The sequence below is a fragment of the Dipodomys merriami genome, unplaced genomic scaffold (genome assembly GCF_024711535.1).
Source record: "Dipodomys merriami isolate MVZ:Mamm:240054 unplaced genomic scaffold, mDipMer1.0.p SCAF_151, whole genome shotgun sequence".
Taxonomy (NCBI): Eukaryota; Metazoa; Chordata; class Mammalia; order Rodentia; family Heteromyidae; genus Dipodomys; species Dipodomys merriami.
Window position 1 is genome coordinate 475,609 of NW_027202838.1, and position 26,902 is coordinate 502,510.

The 26,902-nt window shown below is 39.3% G+C and overlaps 1 protein-coding gene across 1 annotated transcript; it reads right to left on the minus strand.

Moving 5' to 3' along the window:
* Window positions 1–382: 382 nt before the first annotated feature.
* Window positions 383–26,598, minus strand: LOC138827155 (zinc finger protein 717-like). Its single transcript, XM_070022636.1, has 5 exons — window positions 26,478–26,598; window positions 25,677–25,766; window positions 24,413–25,038; window positions 23,825–24,328; window positions 383–628 (listed from the first exon to the last, which is right to left on the minus strand). Exons 1-5 carry the CDS (start codon window positions 26,596–26,598, stop codon window positions 383–385), a joined length of 1,587 nt encoding a protein of 528 aa, XP_069878737.1.
* Window positions 26,599–26,902: the final 304 nt, after the last annotated feature.

Consider the following 26,902-nt stretch of genomic DNA (forward strand, 5'->3'; position numbering starts at 1 on the left):
GACAGAAAGGTGTATGATCTGCATGAAAGATTTTCCACATAGGTCACATTCATAAAATTTCTCTCCTGTGTGTGATCTCTGGTGGATAGTAGGTTGTAGCTTCTGGCTGAAAATCTTTCTGCAAATATGACATTCATAAGGTTTCTTTCCTGTGTGTTTGCTGATGGACAGTGAGGTTTGACTTCCAGGTGAAAGTCATTCCACACATGTTACATTCATAAGGTTTCTTTCCTGTGTGTATTATCTGATGGACATTGATGCTTGACTTCCAAGAGAAGGACTTTCCACACATGTTACATTCATAAGGTCTCTCTAATGTGTGTGTTTTCTGGTGCATAGTAAGGTTTCCTTTATGGGTGAAAGACTTTCGACACAAGTTACATTAATAAGTTTTCTCTCTAGTATGTGTTCTCTGATGGAGAGTAAGACTTGATTTCCTGGTGAAAGATTTTCCACACATCTTACATTTATAAGGTTTCTCTCCTGTGTGTGTTCTCTGGTGCAGAGTAAGATATTCCTTGCAGGAGAAAGACTTTCCACAAATGTTACATTCAAAAGGTTTCTCTCTAGTATGTGTTCTCTGATGGAGATTAAGATTTGATTTCTTGGTGAAAGATTTTCCACACATCTTACATTCATAAGGTTTCTCTCCTGTGTGTGTTCTCTGGTGCAGATTAAGATATGCCTTGCAGGAGAAAGACTTTCCACAAATGTTACATTCAAAAGGTTTCTCTTTTGTGTGTGTTCTCTGGTGGACAGTAAGTTATGTCTTCCAGGTGAAAGACTTTCCACACATCTTACATTCATAAGGTTTCTCTCCTGTGTGTGTTCTCTGGTGCAGATTAAGATATGCCTTCCAGGAGAAAGACTTTCCACAAATGTTACATTCAAAAGGTTTCTCTTTTGTGTGTGTTCTCTGGTGGATGGTAAGGTATGTCTTCCAGGTGAAAGACTTTCCACACATGTTACATTCATAAGGTTTCTCTCCTGTGTGTGTTCTCTGGTGTCTAGTAATATTTGCCTTCCAGGAGAAAGATTTTCCACAAATGTTACATTGAAAAAGTTTCTCTTTTGTGTGTGTTCTCTGGTGGACAGTAAGCTTTGATTTCTGGGTGAAAGACTTTTGACACATGTTACATTCATAAGGTTTCTCTCCTGTGTGTTTTCTCTGAGAAACAACAGGGTGTTCCTTCTCAGTGAAAGACTTTTCACACTGTTTACATTCGTCAACTACAGAAGACACATGAGTATTATATGCAGCACATATCTTACCAGGTTCACTGAAAATACCCATGCTCTGACAGCCAGTGACCTTTTCTATCCTCATCCCTAAGGAGTTCCCATTGTTCTCAATCAGTTCTGACTTCGGTATGGAGCTCAAATGAAAACTTCTTATAAGTCTCACTTTTCCCTCCCCTGGGTTACTATTCATGATTGCTACTTCAGAGAGATACTTATTGTGACGTTCCTGGCAGGTGTTAATCACATCCTCCATTTCTGGGACATCTAAAATGAATAATAGAAAAATAAACAAAAACATAAATGAGATCCATAAATTCCTTAATGTAAAGATATTTCCTCACATTCTGTTACAATATTTTCAAATATCAAAGCATTGCTTTATGCAGAATGTATATATTTCTCTGCAATGTAGTAATTAAGAAAGTAGTACTGACATTTTACAATGGAAAATAATGTTTTTCTCTAATTCAGATTTTTATATTTTTATCAAGGAAATATTTACTCAAATTATTCATCTCCGTACTCTTAATGCTTCCATTCTGAATCTACCTCTATGCCCAGCACCACTGATACGAAATTGTCCTGATCCTATTTTCCTCCCTCTTGCAAAATACTAGATTAAAATGAGATCTCCTTACTACATTTCTTATTGTCTTTTTCTCTTTATGAATGACTTCTCTACAGACAAATAGAAGTGCTAACATTAACTACACTGGAACATCAAATTCAGTTTCTCTCCACAAGAATTCTGGATTGACAATTCCTTGAGACAAAGGATCACCTAGTTCTCTTCCATACATGACTCAGGGCACTAGGAATACTATTGCTCTGTACAGCTCAAGATAAACAGACCAACTGGGCTGTGGACCCAACATCACTATTCAAGATGCTTTCACTCACCTGTGAAATTCTCTTCTGAGTCTTCTCTCATCCATGGTTCTGCACCTTGCTCCAGCTTCACAATCAAAATAGGTTTAGGAATACAGTGCCCTGTGAGTAAGAAATAGTGGAGAACTATTGCTCTTGCTGGGTCATCATTAATGCAATGTTGCAGACATCCTGTTCACTGGATTGCTCCTAAATCTGGTTTCTCAATTGTTTTATTTTTGGGGGGTGGGATCGTTTTTGAGGCCTGAACTATGAGCCTGAGAGCTGTATCACACCTCCTAAGCTCAAGGCTAGCACTCTACCACTTGAGCCACAATGCCAATTCTGGCTTTTGTTCTGCTTTTTTCATGCTGAGGAATCGAGCACAGGGCCACAAGCATGCAAGGCAAGGGCTCTATCACTGAGCCACCTTCCCAGCCCATGGTGTCTCAATTCTTAACATCTCCATGGTGTACTTTCCACCAGCTTTGGGTTTATTTTCCCAATGTGTGGCTTGGACTCAGCTCTTTTGCTCAAATCTAGCATTCTACTAGTTTGTGTCTTGTCTACATTTCTAGTTTTTGAATGGTTAATTAGAGATAAGAGTATCATGTTCATTTTTCTACAGTTGCTGGCTTTAAACCAAAATCTTCAGATTTCACCCTACAGAGTATCTAGGATTCCAATCTTGAAGCAATGCAACCTATGTCAGGTTTGGCTTACAAATACACACTTTTACAGTTTCACCTAGTGATTTCCAGATAATACTGACAGTAGTAATGTATATTCTATCTAGAGTGTAGATCCACCTATAATAATCACCCCAAGTCTGGAAAGTCAGTCTCCTATTAGTGGATCATAGTTTAGAACATTTGTCCAACTACTGATTAGAAATCTTAAAGACTGAGAATAAAATGAGCTCTTGAGATACACATAATGAAGTTGAAGTTTCCCTTAGGAAGAATTGACACTTCCCATGGACTGGAATCTTTTTTTTTTTTTTAAACAAAATGTAATGGTCCAAAGGCTTACATTTCTAACCCTATATTTAGGAGGTAAGATCAGAAGAGGCAGGCTTGAAACCAACCTGGGCATGGAAATTCAGAATATACCCCAACACAAAAGCCAAAATACAGTTGTGGCTCAAGCAGTAGTGTGAAAGGCAAACAACATCAAGCTCCCAAACCTGAATTTGGCTGGCTTTTATACTAGCAGTTTTTTTTACAAGGGAATGGACTGGAATCTTATACCTAAATAACATAGTCAAATGTCTACTAAAATAAAAGCACTTGATCTTCCAAATAAAAGTGACCTTTGCTCACCCAAGGACATTAGGTTGTTATAAGTTTCCAGCATTACTTCTCTATGAAGGGTCTTCTGACCAGGATCCAGATCCTGCCACTCCTTCCAGGTAAAGTTCACAGCCACATCATCAAATGATATCAGCTTCTGTAATGGCACATTTCCATCAAGAAATTAGACCTGAGTCATGAGAATTCCAATCTGGAATTTCATTATGCTGCAGGTATGCTTTTGTCTTACATAAAATGTTTGCAGCTGGCTATGTTATCTTTTCACTGCGAAAATTAAATAGCAAATTAGAAATATTTGACAATACATAAACCTGGCCACTAAAATACACAGATTTTCAGAGAACTGGTGGCTTATGCCTGTAATCCTAGCTATTGAGGAGGATGAGCTCTGAGGATCAAGGTTCGTGGCCAGCCCAGGCAGGAAAGTCCATGAGACACTTATCTCCAATAAACCACCAGAAAACTGAAAGTAACACTGTGACTCAAGTAGTAGGGCACTCACTTTGCCCTGAAGAGCTGATGGACAATAACCAGGCCAAGAATTCAGGCCCGAAGACCAATAAAAAGTTACAGATTCCCTAACGCATGCAAACACATTTCTGCTGCTAGCAATAGAGACAAGATAAAAATTCTAAGGAGACAATAATCCGGCATGATGACATTAAGTCTAAGGTGGTGTCAAAAAAATTATATTATTATTTTTGATAAAATTTTAGTATATATCAGTAGGTAACAATGAATTAAACAAATATTTTCTCTGCATTTACATTTATTGCTTCACCATAAATCCTATTTAGACCTTCTATTAACAAGTACTCTCATAAGCAAGCAGAACACATTCAGGATATCACATGGGATACAGACCATAGAACATTACTAGATCAAAGAAAAGCAGTGCCCACATGAATGTTAAAAAACAGTAACAGTACTCCAGAAATTAGCTTATGATTTATTGGGCCCTTATCAGATTTGATTTAGTTCCCACATAAAAATATCCTAGGTTAACCATGTTTGGTTTAAATACTACATATTGAAACGAGGTTTTAGATACCCTGATATTTCCTTCTTATGTAAAAAAGAACTGGTACCATGAAGTTTTGTAAACTTTGCCTACATTCTACAACACAAAATATATGTGGGAGGGGAATAAAATATTACTTGAGAAGATTTTCATTTTAATAGGCCTTCATGGAAGTTGGAGGCAAATTGATACTCAAGGAACACTCAGGATGACAAAAATGATAAATATGACCAAATGCTCAAATGTGTTAAATATTCCTGAGTCATTTCTCCAGTAGATCCCTAAGGATATATTTCCACTTTTGTTAGTTAATAGTGAAATTCCTCAGAGATCAAAATCAATTCCTAGCAAATATCTGTGAGATTTTGCAACAAATGATATTTCTAATAGAGAAAACCTCATCACTGTATTATTTTTTTAATCAAAACTACCTATCTTATACTGGCAGTGAATGAAAATATTTAAAAGTAGTGGTATCAGCTGGGCGCTGGTGGCTCACGCCTGTAATCCTAGCTACTCAGGAGGCTGAGATCTGAGGATCCCGGTTCAAAGCCAGCCCGGACAGGAGAGACCTTGAGACTCCTATCTCCAATAAACCACCAGAAAACCGGAAGTGGTGCTGTAGCTCAAGTGGTAGAGCACTCGCCTTGAGCTGAAGAGCTGAGGGACAGCGCCCAGGCCCAGAGTTCAAGCCCCACGGCCGACCAAAAAGAAAAAAAAAAAAAAAGTAGTGGTATGGAAAAACAAAACTGAATACCACAACAAATGAAGTTAGACCAAAGATAACAGAATCAGGTGAAATCAAATTTTCTTGTAGTTTATCAGTTGGAGGAAGGACGTACTTTTCTGTATTGAACTCTGAAGTTGAGCTGAAAGGGAAAAAGTTTTGAGAGGTTGGAATTCCAGCCTGACAGGACTGAGAGAACTGAGAGCTGGCCGCAGAAGGGTTAAAAGAGAATTGTGGAGATGGTTAAGAGACTAGAGTGCAGGCCATTTCCTTACTGTTGGAAAGATAGCATCTGAAACTGAGCTGCTGTTCACCTTGAAGGTTAGGTAAGGTGAACTTCATCTCTGCATTTTCTCTGGGTGCCAGTCTTCTGTCTCAGGAGAATAAGGAAACATGTTTTCTTCGCAATGTGTTGTGGCTCAGATTGTAATATTAATATAGATACTTCAGTTTTCCATGTTATCAATGGTAATCTTCCCTGTGTGAACTCAAGGAACTTTGCTTGCTTGCCTGCAACCAGAGACCAAGTGCCAGAGAGGCTTCAGAACCCTGGTTTCCCCTAAGACTATCTGTTTATGTTTTTGTGTTTCTCTAATTTTCTGTGTTTCTGGAATCCTGTAGAACTCTCTAGGCAACAATTTTCCTATACAGTGGGTATGAAAAACGTCAATCTTAAGAGCCATGTCAGCAACATAAAGCTGATCACTAAGAAAAACTAGTTCCCAGATAGATCATTGAAGAAAAGAAAAAACTGAGAGACATATGGAGGAAAGAGAGAAAAATAAAAGTAAGAAAAAATGATTCATAAATAGATACAAAGAGAGAGAAAAATAACCAACACAAGTGTGTGGAAAACCAAAAGTAGAGAGAGATTATAGAGGAAAGAAATCTTGTGAGGACACTTTAGAAAACAAACAAGATTTTGAAAAAACGGCCATAAAGTTTAGCAACAAATATAGCCTCAGCTTCAAGTAAGACCAAGACCATGAAGTAGTCCAAGAAGTATATAGGGAGAATAATTTAAGTACATATAGGTTAATCATTCCTTTAGAACACATGAAAGTGCGTATGACCACACTATTTCAGCAATTCCAGGAAAATTTCATTGAAATAGTTTAATGTTACTCATGAGGATGAGATCTGGTTGCAATCTACCCTTCACCTTCCATGAGATGGAACCTGCTCTGTGTCACTAATCACATAACAGGTTTCACTACATGTTATGACAAGATGAAGCCTATACATTCTGAAGCCACTCTGAATTCAACTTAGAAAGAATACAACCATTTAATCTGCTAAACCTACAAGTAATCTTTATCTCCTAATCTACATGCCATCTTTTTCTGATTTATGAATACATTCCTGAGGCTGAATCTGTGTGGTTGGTATTGTTTCTTATTCTTGGAAATCTTTAGGTTCATATAATGGAATGGAAAACAAATGAAAATTAAAAAAAAAAAACACTTACCAGAGATCCATTCATTCTGTCTTGCTGCTGACAATGAACAGAAGACTCTAGAAGCACGGCTGGGATATAAGGCAAATGACATATTCAGAAATGAATCTGTGAGATTTGGGGTCCAGAATTTTCTCTTGCAAACATGATACATGGACTGCCATACCATAAAGCTGTCTTAGAAGAATCTTTTCTGTCCCAGGCAGAGCATTAAAGTGTCCAAGAAACACAAATGCAGTCCATTTCCTGACAGATAGATATTATTAAACCAAATAAATTCTATGTTTATGTACACATTCAATTTGAAAAAATGAATGTTCCCACAAATATTATTGAATACTTGAAAGCAAAAACATATCACATTTCCACTAAAAGTATTTATTACTGAATATACTTCGGTATGTAGGAACTGCTTTTTTTAATGTAAAGGTATCCTAGGAATCCATTGGAATTTGTGTTCTACCTCATTCATTTACATATTTTAACACGAGGGAAAGCATGTATGATGTAGCACAGTAGTTTTCACCCAATTTAGAGAAAAAATGTCTACAGAATATATTTCTTGTGTTATAATATTTCAACAATGGTTGTCAAATGGCCCATTTCACTCTACCCATTGCACACCTATGCAATGTCTTGCAATTTCCATTTAACATGCTTTGGCCAAAGGGACATGAGTAAAGATGAGGTAAACCCAGGTTTGAGAAGTCCCTAATGTTCATTTCCCTAAACAGTCTTGGAAAGAACCTTGGCCATCCCAAAGATACAACATAAAATACTGCATATAGGAGTGACACACCTGAAGATAAGCAACACCTACAAAGCATACAACCTTGAGTAAAACATATTACCTCACATTTTCTTCTGTGATTTTTCTTTTAAGGCCAAATTTCCCTGACCAATACTTTCTGTACTACCAAGCAAAACCAACCAATAAGAGCTACCCTTAGCAAATCCTTACATGGGACATTTAACATAAATTTGCATGATTAAATACTAAAAATCATAGTGGTAACAGGCTGAATAAATTAGCAAGAAGAGGATTAGGGATTACTACATTAATAGATACTTTGTCATAAGAATTACCCCACCTTCCCAAACCACAGCCTCAGGTACCCTCTCATAACTTGGCTCTGTCTTATTCCTCAGTCCAGCACATCACAATTCCTGGAAATTAGTTTAAAGCTTGCAACAACACAAAGTGATTGACAGTGGTATAGGAAAGAGTACCACGTGAATCTGGTGCTAAGGGAAGTAGCAACAATTTTTGTAGTAGGCAAGGGAAGCTAGCAACATCTTCCCCTTCCTGTGCTTTTCTGCTTCTTCCCTTTAGGGCCTCTCAGAATTCACATGGTCTGTCCATTTACGATGGAGATTCCTATTCATAGGGTGCTCTGCTTCAAACATTGCTAGGCTTCATTCCTAAAAATACAGGACCAGCACTCACTACTCCAATATCCCATGTACAACTGTCTCTAGAAACAGGGTTATGTACAAATACTTGTGAGCTCAACCCAGGAGATTAAAAACTCAGAAGCCCCAAATACAACTGCAATGTAAGAGGACTCAAGGCAGGCATATTTGTCACAATTTCACTAGAATTCTTCCTGTACTCCTCTTATACCTGGGCAAAGCAAATAAAGTCACATGGGTTAATAGAAGAATCCCTTGGTCTTGGAGTACAAATGCACAGCTCTTGGGCTCTCCTCATCTGGACAATGACCTAGCTTGCTCTCAGATATTTGGAAACCAGGTTCTTGCATCTGAAGGCCCAGAGGCTAATGGCAGCAAAAACTCCTGAACTTCAAGCAAATTATCAACCCCAGACTGGAGAAAAGCGTGGAAAGGGAAGTAGGGACTTTGGCTCAAGTATAAAGCTCTCCCTCTGAGCTGAGGAGCTCAGGAATGCTGCTTGCAGCCCCAGAGTTCAGGCCCCACCAAACAAACAGAAACAGAAAAACAAACAGAAACCAGTGGAGGGTAGACTCCCGGGTCAATCACACAATTCCTACCTGACATTATTTCCAAAGCCTGAGATTCGTTCAACTTACAGATCCCAAGCTCCACTGCACAGACTGGGCGCCACCCTCCTGGCTCCCACCTATGGAAAGCCAAACTGTACTTCAGGGCACTTCCAGCAGCTAGGCAAAGGAAAAGAATCAGGAAGACGTGGAATTAAAACGCCCATGTTGGGCGGGGAGACGCATGCGCAAAAGCATCTTCTGCCCCACCTCCACCCTACAAAAATCAAAAACAACCCAGGACTTTCAAAGAAAATATCCTCCTTGGTGACTACAATTCCCACAATGCTCGGTGCCGCCCTGCTACATACCTGGGAACAAGTGTGCTCTTGTGCATTGGGACTTTTCTCTGCCTTCTGTGGAAGTTAAGCTCAGTTTCTTCTTGAAAACCACTGTTCCCTCTTGAAATACATAAGACCAACCAGAAAATAGATATATATGGGGAGAATTGGATACATTGGCTTTTTGATTCTTAGTTCTAATAATGAAATTGAGGTTATGAGACTGCGTTGCTTATACCTTTCTGTTTATTCAATGCCTGCCTTCTGCTGAATGTAAATTATATCTCTGTTTTGTCTTAAATTTGTTTAATACATCCCCTCCTACTTTACAAAGATATTGCCGGGCGCCGGTTCCTCAAGCCTGTAATCCTAGCTACTCAGGAGGCTGAGATCTGAGGATCGACGTTCAAAGCAAGCCCGCGCAGGAGAGACTGTGGGACTCCTGTCTCCAATAAACCACTAGAAAACCGGAAGTGGTGCTGTAGCTCAAGTGGTAGAGTGCTCTCCTTGAGCTGAAGAGCTCAGGGACAAGCGCCCAGACTCTTTAAATTCTGTTATTTTATTCCAGTATATATATTAGAGCAGGGGAAGATGATGCCAGAATTAATCAGTTTACTGTCTGCAAATACTTTTTGTTTTTTGGACGATCTTGTGGCTTGAAACCAGCCTGAGCACTGTCCTTGCGTTTTTCAGCTCAAAGCGAGCTCTCTACCACTTGAGCCACAAGGTCACTTCCATTTTTTTGGTAGTTGGTTGGAGATAAGACTTATGAACTTTCCTGCCCAGGCTGGCTTTGAACGGGGATCCTCATATCGCAGCTTCCTGAGTACCTAGGATTACAGGCATGAGCCATTGGCACCCAGCTGCAAATACTTTTGTAAAGTGACAGGGGAGATATTCAAAACTTTAAGGAAAAACAGAGACATAATATACATTCAGCAGAACGTACTTTGTGAACAAAAACAAAAATCAAAACTACGTAGATTTATAACCTGAATTATATTAAAAGAACTAAGAATTAAAAAGCCAACTTATGCAATGCTCCTAATACATTTGTGTTTTTAATTGGTCTCACAATATTTATGTTGGTAAACTGAATTTTCAAGAAGAAACTCACCTAAGTTCCCGCAGCTGGGAGAGAAAGGTTCCCATGCATCCTTGCACACTTAGGACAAAGAGTCTTGTGTTAGTCAAATCCCTGTAACAAGCCCACTTCCTCCAGGTGAATTGTGTATTGCATTCTGGGAATTGTAGTTTCTATCGGAGCATAGATCCTTTGAAAGTGTGTGTGGGCAGGGGAGAAAGGGGAGGGGTAATCAGGTGAGGGGGGGGGAAGGCCCCAATGCCACCTTGCCCACTGTTGGTGTTTTTAGTTTGCAAATTCAGGTTTCTTTCCCTCTGTCTTGCTGCTGGAAGTGCTCTGAAGTACAGCTTTGCACTCCATAGTCAGAGCCAAGAGGTAGAAGGTCAGCTTCTCTATTTCTGGGAAATTTGGGAGCTGAAACATGAAGCAATCTGAGGTTCCTAGCCAGAGTCTGCCCTTCCCATCTTTCCCCAGTCTGGGGTGGATGATATTTTAAGGCTCATGGGTTTGTGCTGCCAATAGCACTTGTACCTCCAGGTGCCAGAAAGTGGCTACAAACCTCTGATTTTCGAGACAAGGAGAGTCAGGAGTTGTGCGTTTATACTCCTGAACCTAGAGATTCTGATACTCACCCATGTGATTTTATAAACTTGCTTGTTGTGAATTGAAGCCAATGAATGGTAAACATTCCTTGAAAATGTCTTGTATAAACATATTGATCCTCTTTTCATCCTCTGCACTTCCTATGGCTTTTGAAACTTTCTAAATGCTGCTGGCACAGATATACTCCAATTGATGTGTCTGTTCTGACAAATTACAATTTCTCCACTAATATATTTAGCCTAATTTACATCACTTAAAATGAGAGAGACTGGCTGGGCAGGTGGTTCAGTGGTAGAGTGCTTGCCTTGGGTGAATGAAGCCCTGGGTTTGATTCCTCAGAACCACATAAGCAGAAAAAGCCAGCAGTGTACTGTGGCTCAAGTAATAGAGTGCTAGTTTTGAGCTGCAGGTCAGAGGGACAGTGCCAAGGCTCAGAGTTCAGGCCCTACAGGGACAAAAAAAAATGAAAGAAAAATGAGAGAGGTTTCCTATACATGTACACCAAAAACAATTGTTAAATTATGATATTCGTTAAATATAACAAATGTTAAAATATGTGAAAATTTGAATACAATCCAATGCCCTTGATATGTGTCTGCCTGTCCTGATTCTTGAACTCAAGGTCAGGAAACTGACCTTGAAAGCCGCATTTGCACTTCCCACTACTTTGGTAGTTTATTGGACATAAGTCTCTCAGACTTTCCTATCACCCTCGCTTAAATCAGTGATCCTTGTAGGGTTTCTTCATGTCCATCCCAGGGGACTTGTGGCAGGCACATGAGAAAGATTATTATAAGGTTTATTAGAAGGACCATATTTCCCAGGAGAGGGAGCACCCGCATTTGTCTCTCTTCAGGTTGCAACAGAATCTGGGGGGCAGGAAGTGAGTTAAGTACATGCTCAGGTGAGTCTGAGATGAGAGAGGGAGTGGCCAGCTGTAGGGAGGGAACTCTTGGTCTGGGAGGAGCTCAGGTCTGGGTTGAGCTGAGAAGAAAAGGTGAGGATAATACTAACTTTCCTCAGATGACAGCCTTCTGAGTAGCTAAGATTACAGTCATTAGACATGACAGCTCAGTTACAATGTCCTTTTGAAATTCAGATTATATCCAAATAAAATATTATGAAATAGAAAAGTTGACAATTTTAAGGCAAGATATTCAGTCACTAATGTGGATATGGACAGTCTAAATCCTAAAACAAACAGAAAATACCCCACCATGAAATTTGTAACAGTCCTCATCTTAAGTATTATGAATGTGAACACTTAGCCTATAATAAATTCACTTTAAGTTATTCAAAGTAAGAAAACATTCTTGTGATGTGGAAAAGCCCAGTAGTAATGTGCAAACACTGCTTTTAAAGGATTCATATGGTCTTTCCTATCAAAAACTACCTCACTGAAGTAAACAGAGTAGATTTTCTCTTTTTGTAAATGTCACTGCAAAGTTCATGTAGTTTATGTTACCAATTACCATTGTGGGTAAGTGTAAGAAAAACCAGAATGCTGGATAAAAGAATTTCCTGTGTAATCAACCAACAAGTATAAGCAAAAGCACATACCTATATAAGTTGTTTCTTTTACATTTTATGGATCTACATTTCTGACTGTATTTTCTGTTAATATTGTTTAGTAACACATAAGACTTGACTCTTCTGTGGATTTGTCTTCAGTGGAGACTTGATTCAGGAAGGTTTCTTCTCCCATAAGAAGGCTTTATGCTTTACCAGTCCACCTATCATGTTCTGAGCAGGAACTTCTAGGGTAAAATCACACAGGTTTTTTTCTGACTCTCTCATTTGGCTTCTCTCCAGGCCATGGTTCCAGAATCTTTATTCATTGTCAACAGCAAGAAAGATGAAAGGATCTCTGATGAGATTCTTTTATTTCTCACTCTGTTTGACATACCAGGTTATGAACCTAACTGTGTCCCAGATTGAAAAACAGAAAAAAAAAAAATAGATTCATGTCTCAGACCGGCTCTGTCGGGAAGACGGAGGACACCTAGTGGAGGAACTCAATAGGTGGGGAGATGGCAAACAGACAACTCACACACAAGAGGAGTGAGTGCTGAGTGCGATTTATTGCAGAGGATAACAAGCTTTTATAGCAAAAGTATTGATGAGAAAGGGCAAAAGGTTACACAATCTTGCTGCAAGGCTTTGTTCTTGGGTGGTCACCAGCTGGTCGCCTGATCTTGTTTTTTGGATGACAAGCTATGACGATAGGCACTTCTCTTGGGGTTTACCTCTATTTTTTTTAATATTATTTTATTTTATTTGAGAACATACTGTACAGAGGAACTACAATTACATGGGCAGGATAATGCATACATTTCTTACCAAGCATTGCAGCCTCCTCCTTTGTTTACCCTTCACCTCCCTTCCCAGCCTCCTCCCTCCCCCCCTCTATTTTTAAGAAATACAATGGTTTTCGATGTTTATCACCAATTAACTATTAACCAGAGCATATGGGCAAGGTGCTGAACAGAAAGGCATGAACTCTAGTACTTCATGGTTACTTTGGTTTAGTTCTGTACTTTATACGTTTCAAATCTTTTCTAAGCAATTGTACTTAGAGGGTTCCCAATTTGTGGCCAAAAATCATGATATTCAGTATACTTAGTTAAATCTGGCCATATATCAAATTTAAGCTCATAGTGTCTTTTTTGTAACCCTTCCACATAATCGTTTACTCTTCTCCATAGAGGCCTTAACTGTCTCATAAGATCTTTCTTGTTCCTTCTTTAATGCTAAGCACCAAGGAGACCTAGATCTAGCAAGTCTCTCAGTAAATGAAAGAGACTAATAGGAAGTTCTTTCTGCTAAGTAGTTTTTCCAACGGTTGCCATCCTTATCATACACATCTGTTAAAGGCTATGGATCTGGCGGAAGTCTTTGGGGTCCTCTAGATAATGGAGGATCCCACCATTTTCTTCTGATAAGCCATTGCCACCTTCCATCTACCAACTTTTTAGGAATTTTATTTAGCTTTTGGTCTAAATATCCCTCTACATCTTTCTTATCTACAGGATATCTATATGAGTCTATTGTATATGCTTTAGGATTAAAGGAAAGTCTCCAGTAGCCATACACTCTTTCTGCTCTGTGCCCACAGCTTCTTATAAATCTCTTACAAACAATTCCGTCTGCGGAAGTGAGGTCATGAAACCCCCAATACTTTTATATTTACTTATGACTTGTCTACTAGCCTCCACAAGAGGGGCTTTCAGGGTAGCATTTAAATCTGGTGAGTTAGTCATATTCTCACGACACTCATCGGATGTTGGAGTCATCAATACTTCTAAGAAAGAGCCTTGAATAAGGGAACATTGAGCATGAGTAAGTACAATGAGAAGCAGGAACAGTAAAAGATTAATAGGCACTCCTATACAGTGAAGAAAAGAAAAACAGGAACAGAAACACATCTTTCCCAGGGGCTTGCCAGCTTTTCCAGGAGGTAGGCCTCTTGAAGCCCCATTCTCTGAGGTAGACTTCGGTGAAGTCCCATTCTCTGAGATAGGTCTCTTTGAAGCCTCAATCTCTGAGGTAGACTTCGGTGAAGTCCCATTCTCAGAGATAGGCTTCTGTGAAGCTCCATTCTCAGGTCTAAAAGCAGGTTTCCCATGCTAAGCAGACTCCATCGGAGTAGGCATGGCAGATTCAGCTTTAGGAACATGTTTCTCAAAAAGCTAAAGGTGTCTTGTAGATTTAGCAGATGATCAAATCTTGCCTTCTAAGTTAAATGCAGATGTGCTTTAGTTTGTTTCTAGATTTTTAATGTGAGGACAAAGTTGCCTCACTCTTTTTGTGATTCAATGACATCTAGGAGGTAACTTCTCATGGAAGTAAAGGTTGGCTAGAATCTGGTCAGACATCACAGCCACATACACACATTAGACTATCCTAATGAAGTTTTAATGGATTTGCTGAAAAAGTGTGGTCAAACATAATGTTGACTGTTGTACAGGACTGAGTGTGTTTTAAGTACTTCAAATACTCTCTGAAAATACTCTTGGACTTCTTTGTGGTATTTGTCTTTCTTGAAACTTAGTCCTTATTTGATGGTATTTATAGAAATCTTTCTTGTTCTCTAAGGTACGTAGAAGTGTAGAAGTGCTGGACCATATTTCTATGTAATTCTATATTCAGTTTTTTTAGGACTTTTCGTCCCATCTATGATAGTTTTAGATACCTGAGAGAAATGCACCAAGTTCACATTATTGTCACACCTTTCCTAGGTTTTGTTAGACTTTGGAAGGATTTTTGTTGTTTTGTTTAAAATTATGTCGACACTAACATGTATAAAATGGTTATTCTATTGTACTTTTGATTGGAATTTTCTCATGAGTATTGATACTACTTTTATATTTTAATCTTCACAATAAATTTTTTTAAATGCAGAAACGAGAGAAACATAGAATAAGTTTTCTAGTGCATGTAGGCAGCAGTTGGATCAGGGAGGGTGAGCAGACATAGTAAAGGAGAGGAATATGGTTTGATAAAACTATATTTGTGGGTGTGTCTATATGTGTGTTTGTGTGTTTGTGTGTTGTGTTTATCAATGAAACTTGCTGATTGTGGGTTTCTCCTTTTCATTTGTTCATTTCATCTTTTTTTTTTTTGTTTTTGTTTGAGATTCTTGGGGCTAGAACTCAGGGCTTGAAAACAGTTCCTGAATTTCATTATGCTGAAGGCTACCACTCTACTATTTGAGCTACAGCACCATTGCTTCTAGGGGTGTTTGGGGGCTGTTGTTGTTTATTAGGTACTGAGATATCAAACTTAATGTTCCATGCCTGCTAGGCAAGTACTTTATCACTAACACACATTGCCAGCCCCAACCACACTGTTTTACGAAAGGAGGCAGGGCTGGGAGTGTGGCTCAGTGGTAGAGTGCTTGCCTTGCATACATGAAGCACTGAGTTCCATTCCCCAGCACATCAGCAGAAAATTCATTGTGACTTATCACCAGTGAAATGCCAGAAAACTAGAAGTGACATTCTGGCTGGAAGTGGTAGCATGCCAGCCTTTAGTGAAAAGCCTAGGGAATATGCCAGGCCCTCCCTGAGTTTAAACCCCACAACTAACAATTGAAAGAAAAAAGAAACAATCCCAAACAAACAAAAACCTAATTACTTGCTCATTGCGTTTGTTCTTTTATTTTTGTTTGTAGTTGTAACTGAATACTTCCTCTCACTCCATTTTCTACTTTCTTCCTTTCACTTTGAGGGTTTGAACCTTTGGACTTGCACATGGAAAGTGGATACTACATACCAACCTATTCTTTCTTCTTTTAACATAAAAAGTGTGCTTATAGGACAGGGAAGGTAGCTAAGTGGTACAGTGCTTGCATCGCAGGAATGAGGAGCTGGGTTCTATTCCTCAGGTTCTCATACACAGAAAAAGCCAGAAGTGGTGCTGTGGCTCAAGTGCTACCCTTGAGCAAAAGCAGCTCAGGGACAGCACCTGACCCTTGAGTTCAAGCCTAAAGACCAGCAAAACAAAAAGTCTGCTCATTTAAATTAATCAATGATTCCTCTGGAATTTAAACCACAAACTTACAAGTGACATAAGTTCACTTTCAATAGTATTGTCCTTCTGTCCAGAGAGTTCAGGGACCACACACAGAAGAGACCTTAGGCCTCTGCTGTCATTTATAAACTAGCTGTTGTACAACAGTAAGCATCAACACATACATTTCTGTTCTTACTATTTTGAACACAATGGGATTTGTAAGGGTAGATAAAAATAAGTGAAAGAAACCCTTCCTTTTCACCTTTTTGTTGTGATAATAATGGATCTATTTTGCTGTGCACTCAAGACCCACACTTGTCATTGAAGTTCTCTCTGAAATACTTTTCAATTCCTTTTCTTCTTAGGACATACACATTCACACACATCCTGAAGAATTTTTACTAGTTCATCTAACAATGTTTTACTACTAATTCTTCTAGTCCACAAGCAAATGTATCATCTACATAGGACAAGACTATTACATTAGGCCACTGACTTCTCTGACAGGTCCCTGTGTCAACAGTCAGCCCTGCAGGAAACACATGTACGCCTTGTCCCATGCTGCAGGTCCCATGCTGTGCTGGTGGTGGACTGATGGGGAGCACATACCCTGCTCTGGGCTTCTCACTCCTGTCCCAAGGGGCTTGCCAGGTTTGCCTATTGCATGAAGACTTTGGCACTGCCCTCCTCTCCTCAGCTGGCTCATTACCAAACTTTTCTTTCCTGTACATTCCATTTTGAGTTCTGGCATAGACCATGAGCCCAACCAACTTCCACCACATCAGATGAAGTCTCCACATCAAACTTTTTGTAACAAACATTTAAGTTAAAATGCACATATAAAGTTTTGGCTGGGTTTTTCTCAGATCCCACATACAAGTGTGGCAAAAACGGTTGGCTGTGGATGCTCCAGGTAGTCATCTACTCAAAGTACTGAGACCTGTATAACAGGGACTTCATACAAGGGTGTAAGTGATCCAGAAAAATGAAAGAGAAAAACTTTAAAAGAACTTCTCAATTCATTGAGGGAACAGAAAAAAATGTACACTTAATGTTAAGCTAATTATGGGAGGAATAATGACCTAGAGCTGGACAAACATAAAGATATAAGTGCTCAAGGGAATGCAAGAGGGCCTTAGGTGGTCCCTGAGGGTCTAGTGAATATCCTATGATAGCCTTGTTCAGTACCCAGTGTGTTCTGTATACCAGCTTCTGTCCCTTCCAGTCACTCTGAGGTGCATCATTCCAGGTTAAACTGAGGAAGAAACAAGGGCTCTCCTAACATCTTGTTCTCTCATTGGGATCAAGATGGATTGGGAATTGGAGGTTCTTCGTTAAATACTGAGATCTCTGGAGAGCACACTCTTCAGGGTCCTGACTTTGAGTCATATTACCTGACCCTGCTGATGATATCAGAATTTTCTCTAAAATAAATATGACTTCATTTGTATACTTTATCCAGTAACATTCACTGAATGACTATTGAAAATAATCTAATTTAGAGCTGAAATCTTCATACAAAGGCAGAACTCTTCTAAAGCTATAGGATGAACCATGTGGTAGGACCTTTGACATTCTGAAAACTTATGTAACTTAACCCACTCTTTGTGATTGCGTCTAGGGTGAATATGTACCTAAGTCATGGTTCACCACTTCTCTTCTGAGGACATAGCTTTTAGAATGAGCTGAAACTAAATATCCTGTCATTCACCCCTGGGAGTGCCCTTGAAATAAAGTGCAATCAGGAAGGGAAAAACAACAAAAATGCTTACACACATCTGAAGAGCTCAGATTGAAAAGAGGTTTTCTCCTACATCTATGTGCACACAGCACAAGATCACAGTCTTCTCGTTCAAATATATTGGTACTCTGGGACCTTAAATCATCACTACTTGATACTTCTTTTCTTATGATGCTGTTTCAAGTATACTGAAATATTTGGCCACATTTTATATGTTGAGATCTCTTTGAAGGTCTCAATCCCCACTTTACAGACGTGGACCACATTGTCCTGCATAGTATCTTGAACCTCTACAAGGACTTATGAACTGGTCAGAAACATAAAGATATGTGCATGTGGATTCACTTGACAAAAGAAACCAAAATATTCGTACAATCTATCATTACCCTGGCTTATAAGACATTTCAATATCAACCTCAATTGAGGACAATGACTATACCCTATTGAGGACTTTAGGCTTAAACAAGAATGGTAACTTTTCTGCACGAGGGCCAAAAATCCATTCTCCAAAATACCTTCCCTGGCCCTGGAGTTCTTTCTACTCAGGGCCCAGGTACTGTCCCTGAGCTTTGGTAATAAAGGAACAAAAGTGTTGACAGTCTATCAACTTCATTCACCCCACCACTTGTGGGAAATTTGGTGATAATTGGCCATAACACTTTTACAGCAATTCCTACCTAGTTTGCCTTTCAATTGTGATCTTTAAACCTCATACTCTTGAGCAAGTAAGAATCCCGATGTGAAGCACCAGTGCCCTGTTAGATCAGGAGATCTTAATTACTTGATCCAAACAGGACTCATGGTGTCCACATAACAGGATATGAAATTCATAACATCATATAGCCCTATGCAAAGGCCCTTTTGCAATTACTTGGTAAAGGACTGTTTACCTATCATTGGGTAAACCACACCCAAATTCTTCCACTAAATATTTGGAAGAATGTATTGGTTACACGTATCTTATTATTGGTCCTCAGGTTGAATTCAGGGGCAAAAATTTGTGAGGCTTCCTTTACCTTCTATACAAGATGCCCTTTTTTATCACTGATTTTTCACCTTAGGGTCTTGCTTCTGTGTCTGGGCCTTTCAACACACTAATTTTATAATTACATATGACAAGTAGCAAAAAAGATAGGCACATATACCCAGAGCCATGCTTTTATTAGCTAAGATACCATTTGCATGGAGCTTTTCCACGGGAGGGCCTACAAAACTATCTAATTTCAGCTTCCTGAGTAGTTAGGATTCCACACATGAGGGAGTGTAATTGCTCATTTTTAATTGCTGGTCTGAAATTAAAAGAGAAAAGGGTACTTTATCAATTCAGTGAGCATTAAGTCCCTTTAATTCTGAATTCAAGCAAAGTGTTGGCCAAATGATAATAACAAAAATAATTCAAAACATTAATAAAATATGTGATCATCAGGCATACTTTTAATGAATGTGGTATGTTGGTTCATAATTTGAGGTATATAACAGGCCTAGGTAGGACTCCAGTCTGTGAACCATCCCTTCTCAGAAAGCATACAGTTTGTAAACATGGGAGAATGAGCGATTTCCAAATGGATAGTGTGTGTGTGTGTGTGTGTGTGTGTGTGTGTGTGTGTGTGTGTGTGTGTGTGTGTTTGTGTGTGTGTCTGTGTGGTACAAATAGGAAGGCGAAGGGCACAGGTGCCTTCAATTGTCATTTTTTCCTACTAGGCCTCTGCAGATAAGCAGAAGGGTTGGGCTTGGAAGGTTCGTCAGCGTTAGAGCACTTGCCATGCATGCATGAGGTCCTGGGTTTGATACCCCAGCACCACATAAGCAAAAAGAAAAAAAAAGCTGGAAATGGCACTGTGGCTCAAGTGGTAGAGTGCAAGCCTTGAGCTGAAGAGCTGAGGGACAGCACCCAGGCCCAGAGTTCAGGACACAAGACCAGACCTCCCACCCCAAAAAAGAAGAAATGTGAACAGTGTGATGGAAGGGGTTAAGCGAGCAACCAGCTAAATCTTGCAATGTGAACTCCACTGTCCTTATCTTGTAAATGGAATCATAGGCAGGATTTAAGGATTCCTTTTTTTATTGTGAAAATACTGTAAAGAAGAGTTATTATTTTTGAACAATTGAAATAAATACAGAAATTGTTGAAGCCACAGGAAGCCTGAGCTGAAGCACTGAAGGAAACCTGTTCACAGAGAGAGATTTCATCAGAACAGCCTACTGGGCTCATGCTTTGATTCCTAGATTTTATGGAGGCCAAGATGAGAGAATCTCCTTTGATGCCAGCCAGAGCTGGCTTCAAAGACACACACACACACACACACACACACACACACACACACACACACACACACACACACACACACACACACACTATCCATTTGGAAATCGCTCATTCTCCCATGTTTACAAACTGTATGCTTTCTGAGAAGGGATGGTTCACAGCTCTGGCTGGCTTCAACTCAGTTCCTGAGTTCAAAACCTCATATTGGCACAAAAATGTTCCTTCATGAATGTGTGAAAGTAGTGCTCTACATGTAACCAAACAGCTCTGGACATATCTAGAAGACTGGCTTATATAGGATCAGGAGCCTTGGTCTTGGTCTATTAATTAAGCTCTTCCTGATGTAACAGAAATTGTTTCTAAATGCCTCCAGGATATCTTTAATTACATAACTATACAGTGGCATCTATCTTGGCTCTAGAAATTCTAATGTTAGGTCAAACTTCGTGTTTCTGTAAAAGAAGGCAGTATATTTGTTGGAAGCCACATTATGGTAGATGGAATAATGGAATCTATTACACAGCTAGCAGTCTGCAAGCAGCCTGTTGTAACAAAGGCTTGCAGTCCAAAATACACTTAGACAGCTTGGAAACAGGACACAAAGGGGGGCGGGGAGAATAAAAACAGCAATGAGAAACCAATCAGCACCAAGAGAGTGCTGAATTGGGACACTATGATGACCAGAGGCAAGCCAGGAGACAGAACACAGGACATGATTACAGAAACATGTGGCATGGCATCTGGTGCCACTGCTGGGCCAGCCTAAGTAGGGCCTAAGCAGGAGGCAGGTCTACAGGAAATTCCCAGTTCCAGGCACTGGACTATCAGTTTGAGTAACATATCAGCCAAATGCCCATGCCTGCTTGCAGGGATCCAGCCACACCCATCAGTTGGGTGGTAAGTGATGGATGGGGCATTTCCTTCCCCCTGCATGAAAACAAGATGCCAGACCCCACAATCTACCATGTGGCCAATAGGGCACCAGCCACACCTGACCTCCTTACTTAATATTACTGTATTATTAAATCAATTTATAAAATGTTACATCCTCTTTATCATTTTGTAAACATTCAAAAATTTGCTTTTTTAAAAGCCATTTTTCTTGAGGCCCACCTCTGAAAGAATAATTCTCACATTCACCAAAAATTAAACATTCTTCTCTTTTTTTATTTTTATTTTATTTTTTTTAATTTAATTTAATTTTATTTATGAACATACTGTACAAAGGGGTTACAATTGCATGGGCAGGATAATCGTATATTTCTTACCAAGCATTGCAGCCTCCTCCTTTGTTTACCCTTCACATCACTTCCCAGCCTTCCGCCGCCCCCCCCCCTCCCCGCAATCCCAATCCTTCTCCTTCCCTCCCCACCCCTCCCCCCCACACACACCTACGTTGTAAAGCTCATTTTGGACATGACAACTTGTACTTCTCATCGTTGCAACAGGTCCACCTGTATCCTTAAACAACTGGTTTTTCCCCATCTCCTCCACAAGTTATACTGACATCAAATATAGTGAAAGCAGGGGTTATACTGTGGGGGAGGGACATACAAAGCAACAAGGAGATAATCTTATAAATGCGTTAGAAACACATGCATGAAAGAAAAAAACATTAAAATACATATCTAAGGGTTCATTTTCCTGACATCACATTATCTGACCTTTTCTGCTTGACTCATACATATACTAGATATTGCAAATAAGGGAAACCATGGGACCTATGTTTCTTTGGGCCTGGCTTACTTCACTTAATATAATTTTTTCCAAGTTTTTCCATTTCCTAACATTCTTCTCTTGAATAGTTTATTTCTTCCTTCTTCCTCACTCCTTCCCTTCCTCTTTCCCTCTCTCACTTCCCTCCTCCTTCCTTCCTTCCTCTCAGGGCCTAGAAGTGATGCTGTAGCTCAAATGGCAGATGGTTTTATTTTTTTGTTAACTTCAATTTTTGTGAGAGATTGATCAATAACTTTGTGTGCTTGATTATTTCCCCTAATGTCATATCTACTTTGGCCTTCTATGAGATAACACAGGTGTGACACATGTTAACACTGGTGTTTTATTATAGCTCACTCAGCAGAACAACTAAATGGGCTAAGAGTGAATCAATCACAAGTTGTTCATCACCAGTGATTAATTAAAGAAAAGTGCAAGCACTGAAAACACTTTGGGGTTCTCCCCCAAGAAAAAATGCAGAGATTCTAGTCTTTATTAATCCATCATGTTTTTAAATATTTATTTTATTGTAAAGATACTATATCGATTGGTTATACCATTAGATGAGTTAGGTCATTAATACATTTTCTATTGAGCATTGTTACACCTCCAAGAAAGACTTTACTATTGTTATGACTTTTTCTAGAAAACTTTTCCATTTTTTCTACATATGATTTTTCTCCTCTTTTTGTGTGAGGGTGTTTGTGTGTGTGTGTGTGTGTGTGTGTGTGTGTGTGTGTGTGTGTGTGTGTGTGTGTGTGTGTGTTGTGTGTCCTGTGATGAAGCCTGAGCTGTGTCTTGTAGTTCGAGGACTCCACATCTGCTATATCATAAGGTCTCTATCCTGTATTTGTTCTGTATTGCAATTTCAATTTTCTTACAGATCAAAGACATTCCCATTTGGTACAATCCTAAGTTATTTCATTTGTGTGAATCAACTTATGTGTGTTAAGCTGTGACCTCCAGGTCTTTCCACATTGGTCACACTTATAAAGTTTCTCTCCTTGTGTCTGTGATGGATGTTAAGCTGTGCCATCCAGGTGAAAGTATTTCCATGCCTGCTACATACATAACATTTCTCTCTGGTGGGTTTTTTTCTGATGGACAGAAAGGGGTATGTTCTGGATGAAAGACTTTACACATAGGTTACATTCATAAAATTTCTCTCCTGTGTGGGGGGGGAGGGGCGTATAATTGGGTGGGGGAAGCGGGGTAAAATTGGGTGGGGGGAGGGGGGAGGCGGGGAAGGGAAGTGAAGAGTAAACAAAGGAGGAGGCTGCAATGCTTGGTAAGAAATATATGCATTATCCTGCCCATGTAATTGTAGCCCCTCTGTACAGTATGTTCTCAAATAAAATAAAATACAATTAAAAAAAAAAAAAGAATTAAAATTCAAAAAAAAAAAAATTTCTCTCCTGTGTGTGCTCTCTGGTGGATAGTAAGTTGTAGCTTCTGGCTGAAAATCTTTCCGCAAATACATTTATAAGGTTTCTTTCCTGTGTGTTTTCTGATGGACAGTGAGGTTTGACTTCCAGGTGAAAGTCATTCCACATATGTTACACTCATAAAGTTTCTTTCCTGTGTGTATTATCTGATGGACATTGACACTTGACTTCCAGAGAAGGTCTTTCCACACATATTACATTCATAAGGTCTCTCTAATGTGTGTGTTTTCTGGTGCACAGTAAGGTTTCTTTTATGGGTGAAAGACTTTCGACACAAGTTACATTCATAAGGTTTCTCTCTATTATGTGTTCTCTGGTGGAGATTAGGATTTGATTTCTTGGTGAAAGATTTTCCACATATCTTACATTCATAAAAATTTCTCTCCTGTGTGTGCTCTCTGGTGGACAGTAAGGTCTGCTTCTGGCTGAAAGACTTTCCATACATATGACATTCATAAGGTTTCTTTCCTGTGTGTATTCTGATGGAAATTAAGGTTTGACTTCCAGGTGAAACACTTTCCACACACATTACATTCATAAGGTTTCTCTCTAGTATGTGTTCTCTGGTGGCGAGTAAGTATTGATTTCTGGGTGAAAGACTTTCCACACTTGTTACATTCATAAGGTTTCTCTCCTGTGTGTGTTCTCTGGTGCAGAGTAAGATATGCCTTCCAGGAGAAAGACTTTCCACAAATGTTACATTCAAAAGGTTTCTCTTTTGTGTGTGTTCTCTGGTGGACAGTAAGCTTTGATTTCTCGGTGAAAGACTTTCGACACATGTTACATTCATAAGGTTTCTCTCTTGTGTGTGTTCTCTGGTGAAGAGTATGCTTTGATTTCTGGGTGAAAGACTTTCCACACTTGTTACATTCATAAGGTTTCTCTCCTGTGTGTGTTCTCTGGTGGAGAGTAAGATTTGCCTTCCAGGAGAAAGACTTTCCACAAATGTTACATTCAAAAGGTTTCTCTGTTGTGTGTGTTCTCTGGTGTCTAGTAAGATATGCCTTGCATATGAAAGATTTTCCACAAATGTTACATTCAAAAGGTTTCTTTTTTGGGTGTGTTCTCTGATGAACAGTAAGCTTTGATTTTTGGATGAAAGACTTTCCACAGATGTTACATTCATAAGGTTTCTCTCCAGTATGTATTCTCTGGTGGACAGTAAGCTTTGATTTCTGGGTGAAGGACTTTCCACACATGTTACATTCACAAGGTTTCTCTCCTGTGTGTGATCTCTGGTGTCTAGTAAGATATGCTTTGCATATGAAAGATTTCCCACAAATGTTACATTCAAAAGGTTTCTCTTTTGTGTGTGTTCTCTGGTGGACAGTAAGCTTTGATTTCTGGGTGAAAGACTTTTGACACATGTTACATTCATAAGGTTTCTCTCCTGTGTGTTTTCTCTGAGAAACAACAGGGTGTTCCTTCTCAGTGAAAGACTTTTCACACTGTTTACATTCATCAACTACAAAAGACACATGAGGACTATATGCTGCACACATCTTACCAGGTTCACTGAAAATACCCATGCTCCGACAGCCAGTGACCTTTTCTATCATCATTCCTGAGGAGTTCCCATTATTCTTAATCAGTTCTGACTTCTGTATGGAGCTCAAATGAAAACTTCTCATATTTCTCACTTTTTCCTCCCCTTGATTACTATTCATGATTGCTACTTCAGAGAGATACTTATTGTGACTTTCCTGGCAGGTGCTAATCACATCCTCCATTTCTGGGACATCTAAAATGAATAATAGAAAAATAGAGAAAAACATAAATGAGATCCATAAATTCCTTAATGTAAAGATATTTCCTCACATTCTGTTACAATATTTTCAAATATCAAAGCATTGCTGTATGCAGAATATATATATTTCTCTGTAATGTAGTAATTAAGAAAGTAGCACTGACATTTTACAATGGAAAATAATGTTTTTCTTTATTTCAGATTTTTATCTTTTTCTCAAGGAAATATTTACTCAAATTATTCATCTCCATACTCTTAATGCTTCCATTCTGAATCTCCCTCTATGCCCAGCACCACTGATAAGAAATTGTCCTGATCCTATTTTCCTCCTACCTGCAAAATACTAGTTTAAAATAAAATGAGATCTCACTACATTTATTATTGTCTTTTTTCTTTATGAATGACTTCTCTACAGACAAAGAGAATTGCTAACATTAACTACACTGGAACATCAAATTCAGTTTGTCTCCACAAGAATTCTGGATTGACAATTCCTTGAGACAAAGGATCACCTAGTTCTCTTCCATACATGACTCAGGGGCACTAGGAATACAATTGCTCTGTACATCTCAAGATAAACAGACCCACTGGGCTCTGGACCCAACATCACAATTCAAGATGCTTTAACTCACCTGTGAAATTCTCTTCTGAGCCTTCTCTCATCCATGGTTCTGCACCTTGCTCCAGCTTCACAATCAATATAGGTTTAGGAACACAGTGCCCTGTGAATAAGAAATAGTGGAGAACTATTGCTCTTGCTGGGTCATCATTAATGTAATGTTGCAGACATCCTGTTCACTGGGTTGCTCCTAAATCTGGTATCTCAATTGTTTTATTTTTGGGGAGGTGGGATCGGTTGTGGGGCCTGAACTCTGAGCCTGGGAGTTGTATCACAGCTCCTAAGCTCAAGGCTAGCACTCTACCAATTGAGCCACAACACCAATTCTGTCCTTTTTTTTTCTTTTTTGGTGCTGAGGAATCGAGCACAGGGCCACAAGCATGCAAGGAAAGTGCTCTACCACTGAGCCACCTTCCCAGCCCATGGTTTCTCAATTCTTAACAGCTCCAAGGTATATTTCCCCCCAGCTTTGGGTTTATTTTGCCAATGTGTGGCTTGAACTCAGCTCTTTTGCTCAAATCTAGCATTCTAGTAGTTTGTGTCTTGGCTACATTTCTAGTTTTTGAATGGTTAATTGGAGGTAAGAGTCTCATGTTCATTTTTCTACAATTGCTGTCTTCAAAACAAAATCTTCAGATTTCAGCCTACAGAGTATCCAGGATTCCAAGCATGAAGCAATGCAACCTATGGCAGGTTTGGCTTACAAATACACACTTTCACACTTTCAACTACTGATTTCCAGATCATACTGACAGTAGTAATGTATATTCTCTCTAGACTGTAGATCTTCCAAATAAAAGTGACTTTTGCTCACCCAAAGACATTAGGTTGCTATAAGTCTCCAGCATTACTTCTCTATGAAGGGTCCTCTGACCAGGATCCAGATCCTGCCACTCCTTCCAGGTAAAGTTCACAGCCACATCATCAAATGACATCAGCTTCTGTAATGGCACATTTCCATCAGGAAATTAAACCTGGGTCATGAGAATTCCAATCTGGAATTTCATTATGCTGCAGGTATGCTTTTGTCTTACATAAAAGGTTTGCAGCTGGCTATGTTATCTTTACACTGGGAAAATTAAATACCAAATTAGAAATATTTGACAATACATAAGCCTGGACATTAAAATACACAGATGTGCAGGGCACTGGTGGCTTATGCCTGTAATCCTAGCTACTGAGGAGGATGAGGTCTGAGGATCAAGGTTCATGGCCAGCCAAGGCAGGAAAGTCCATGAG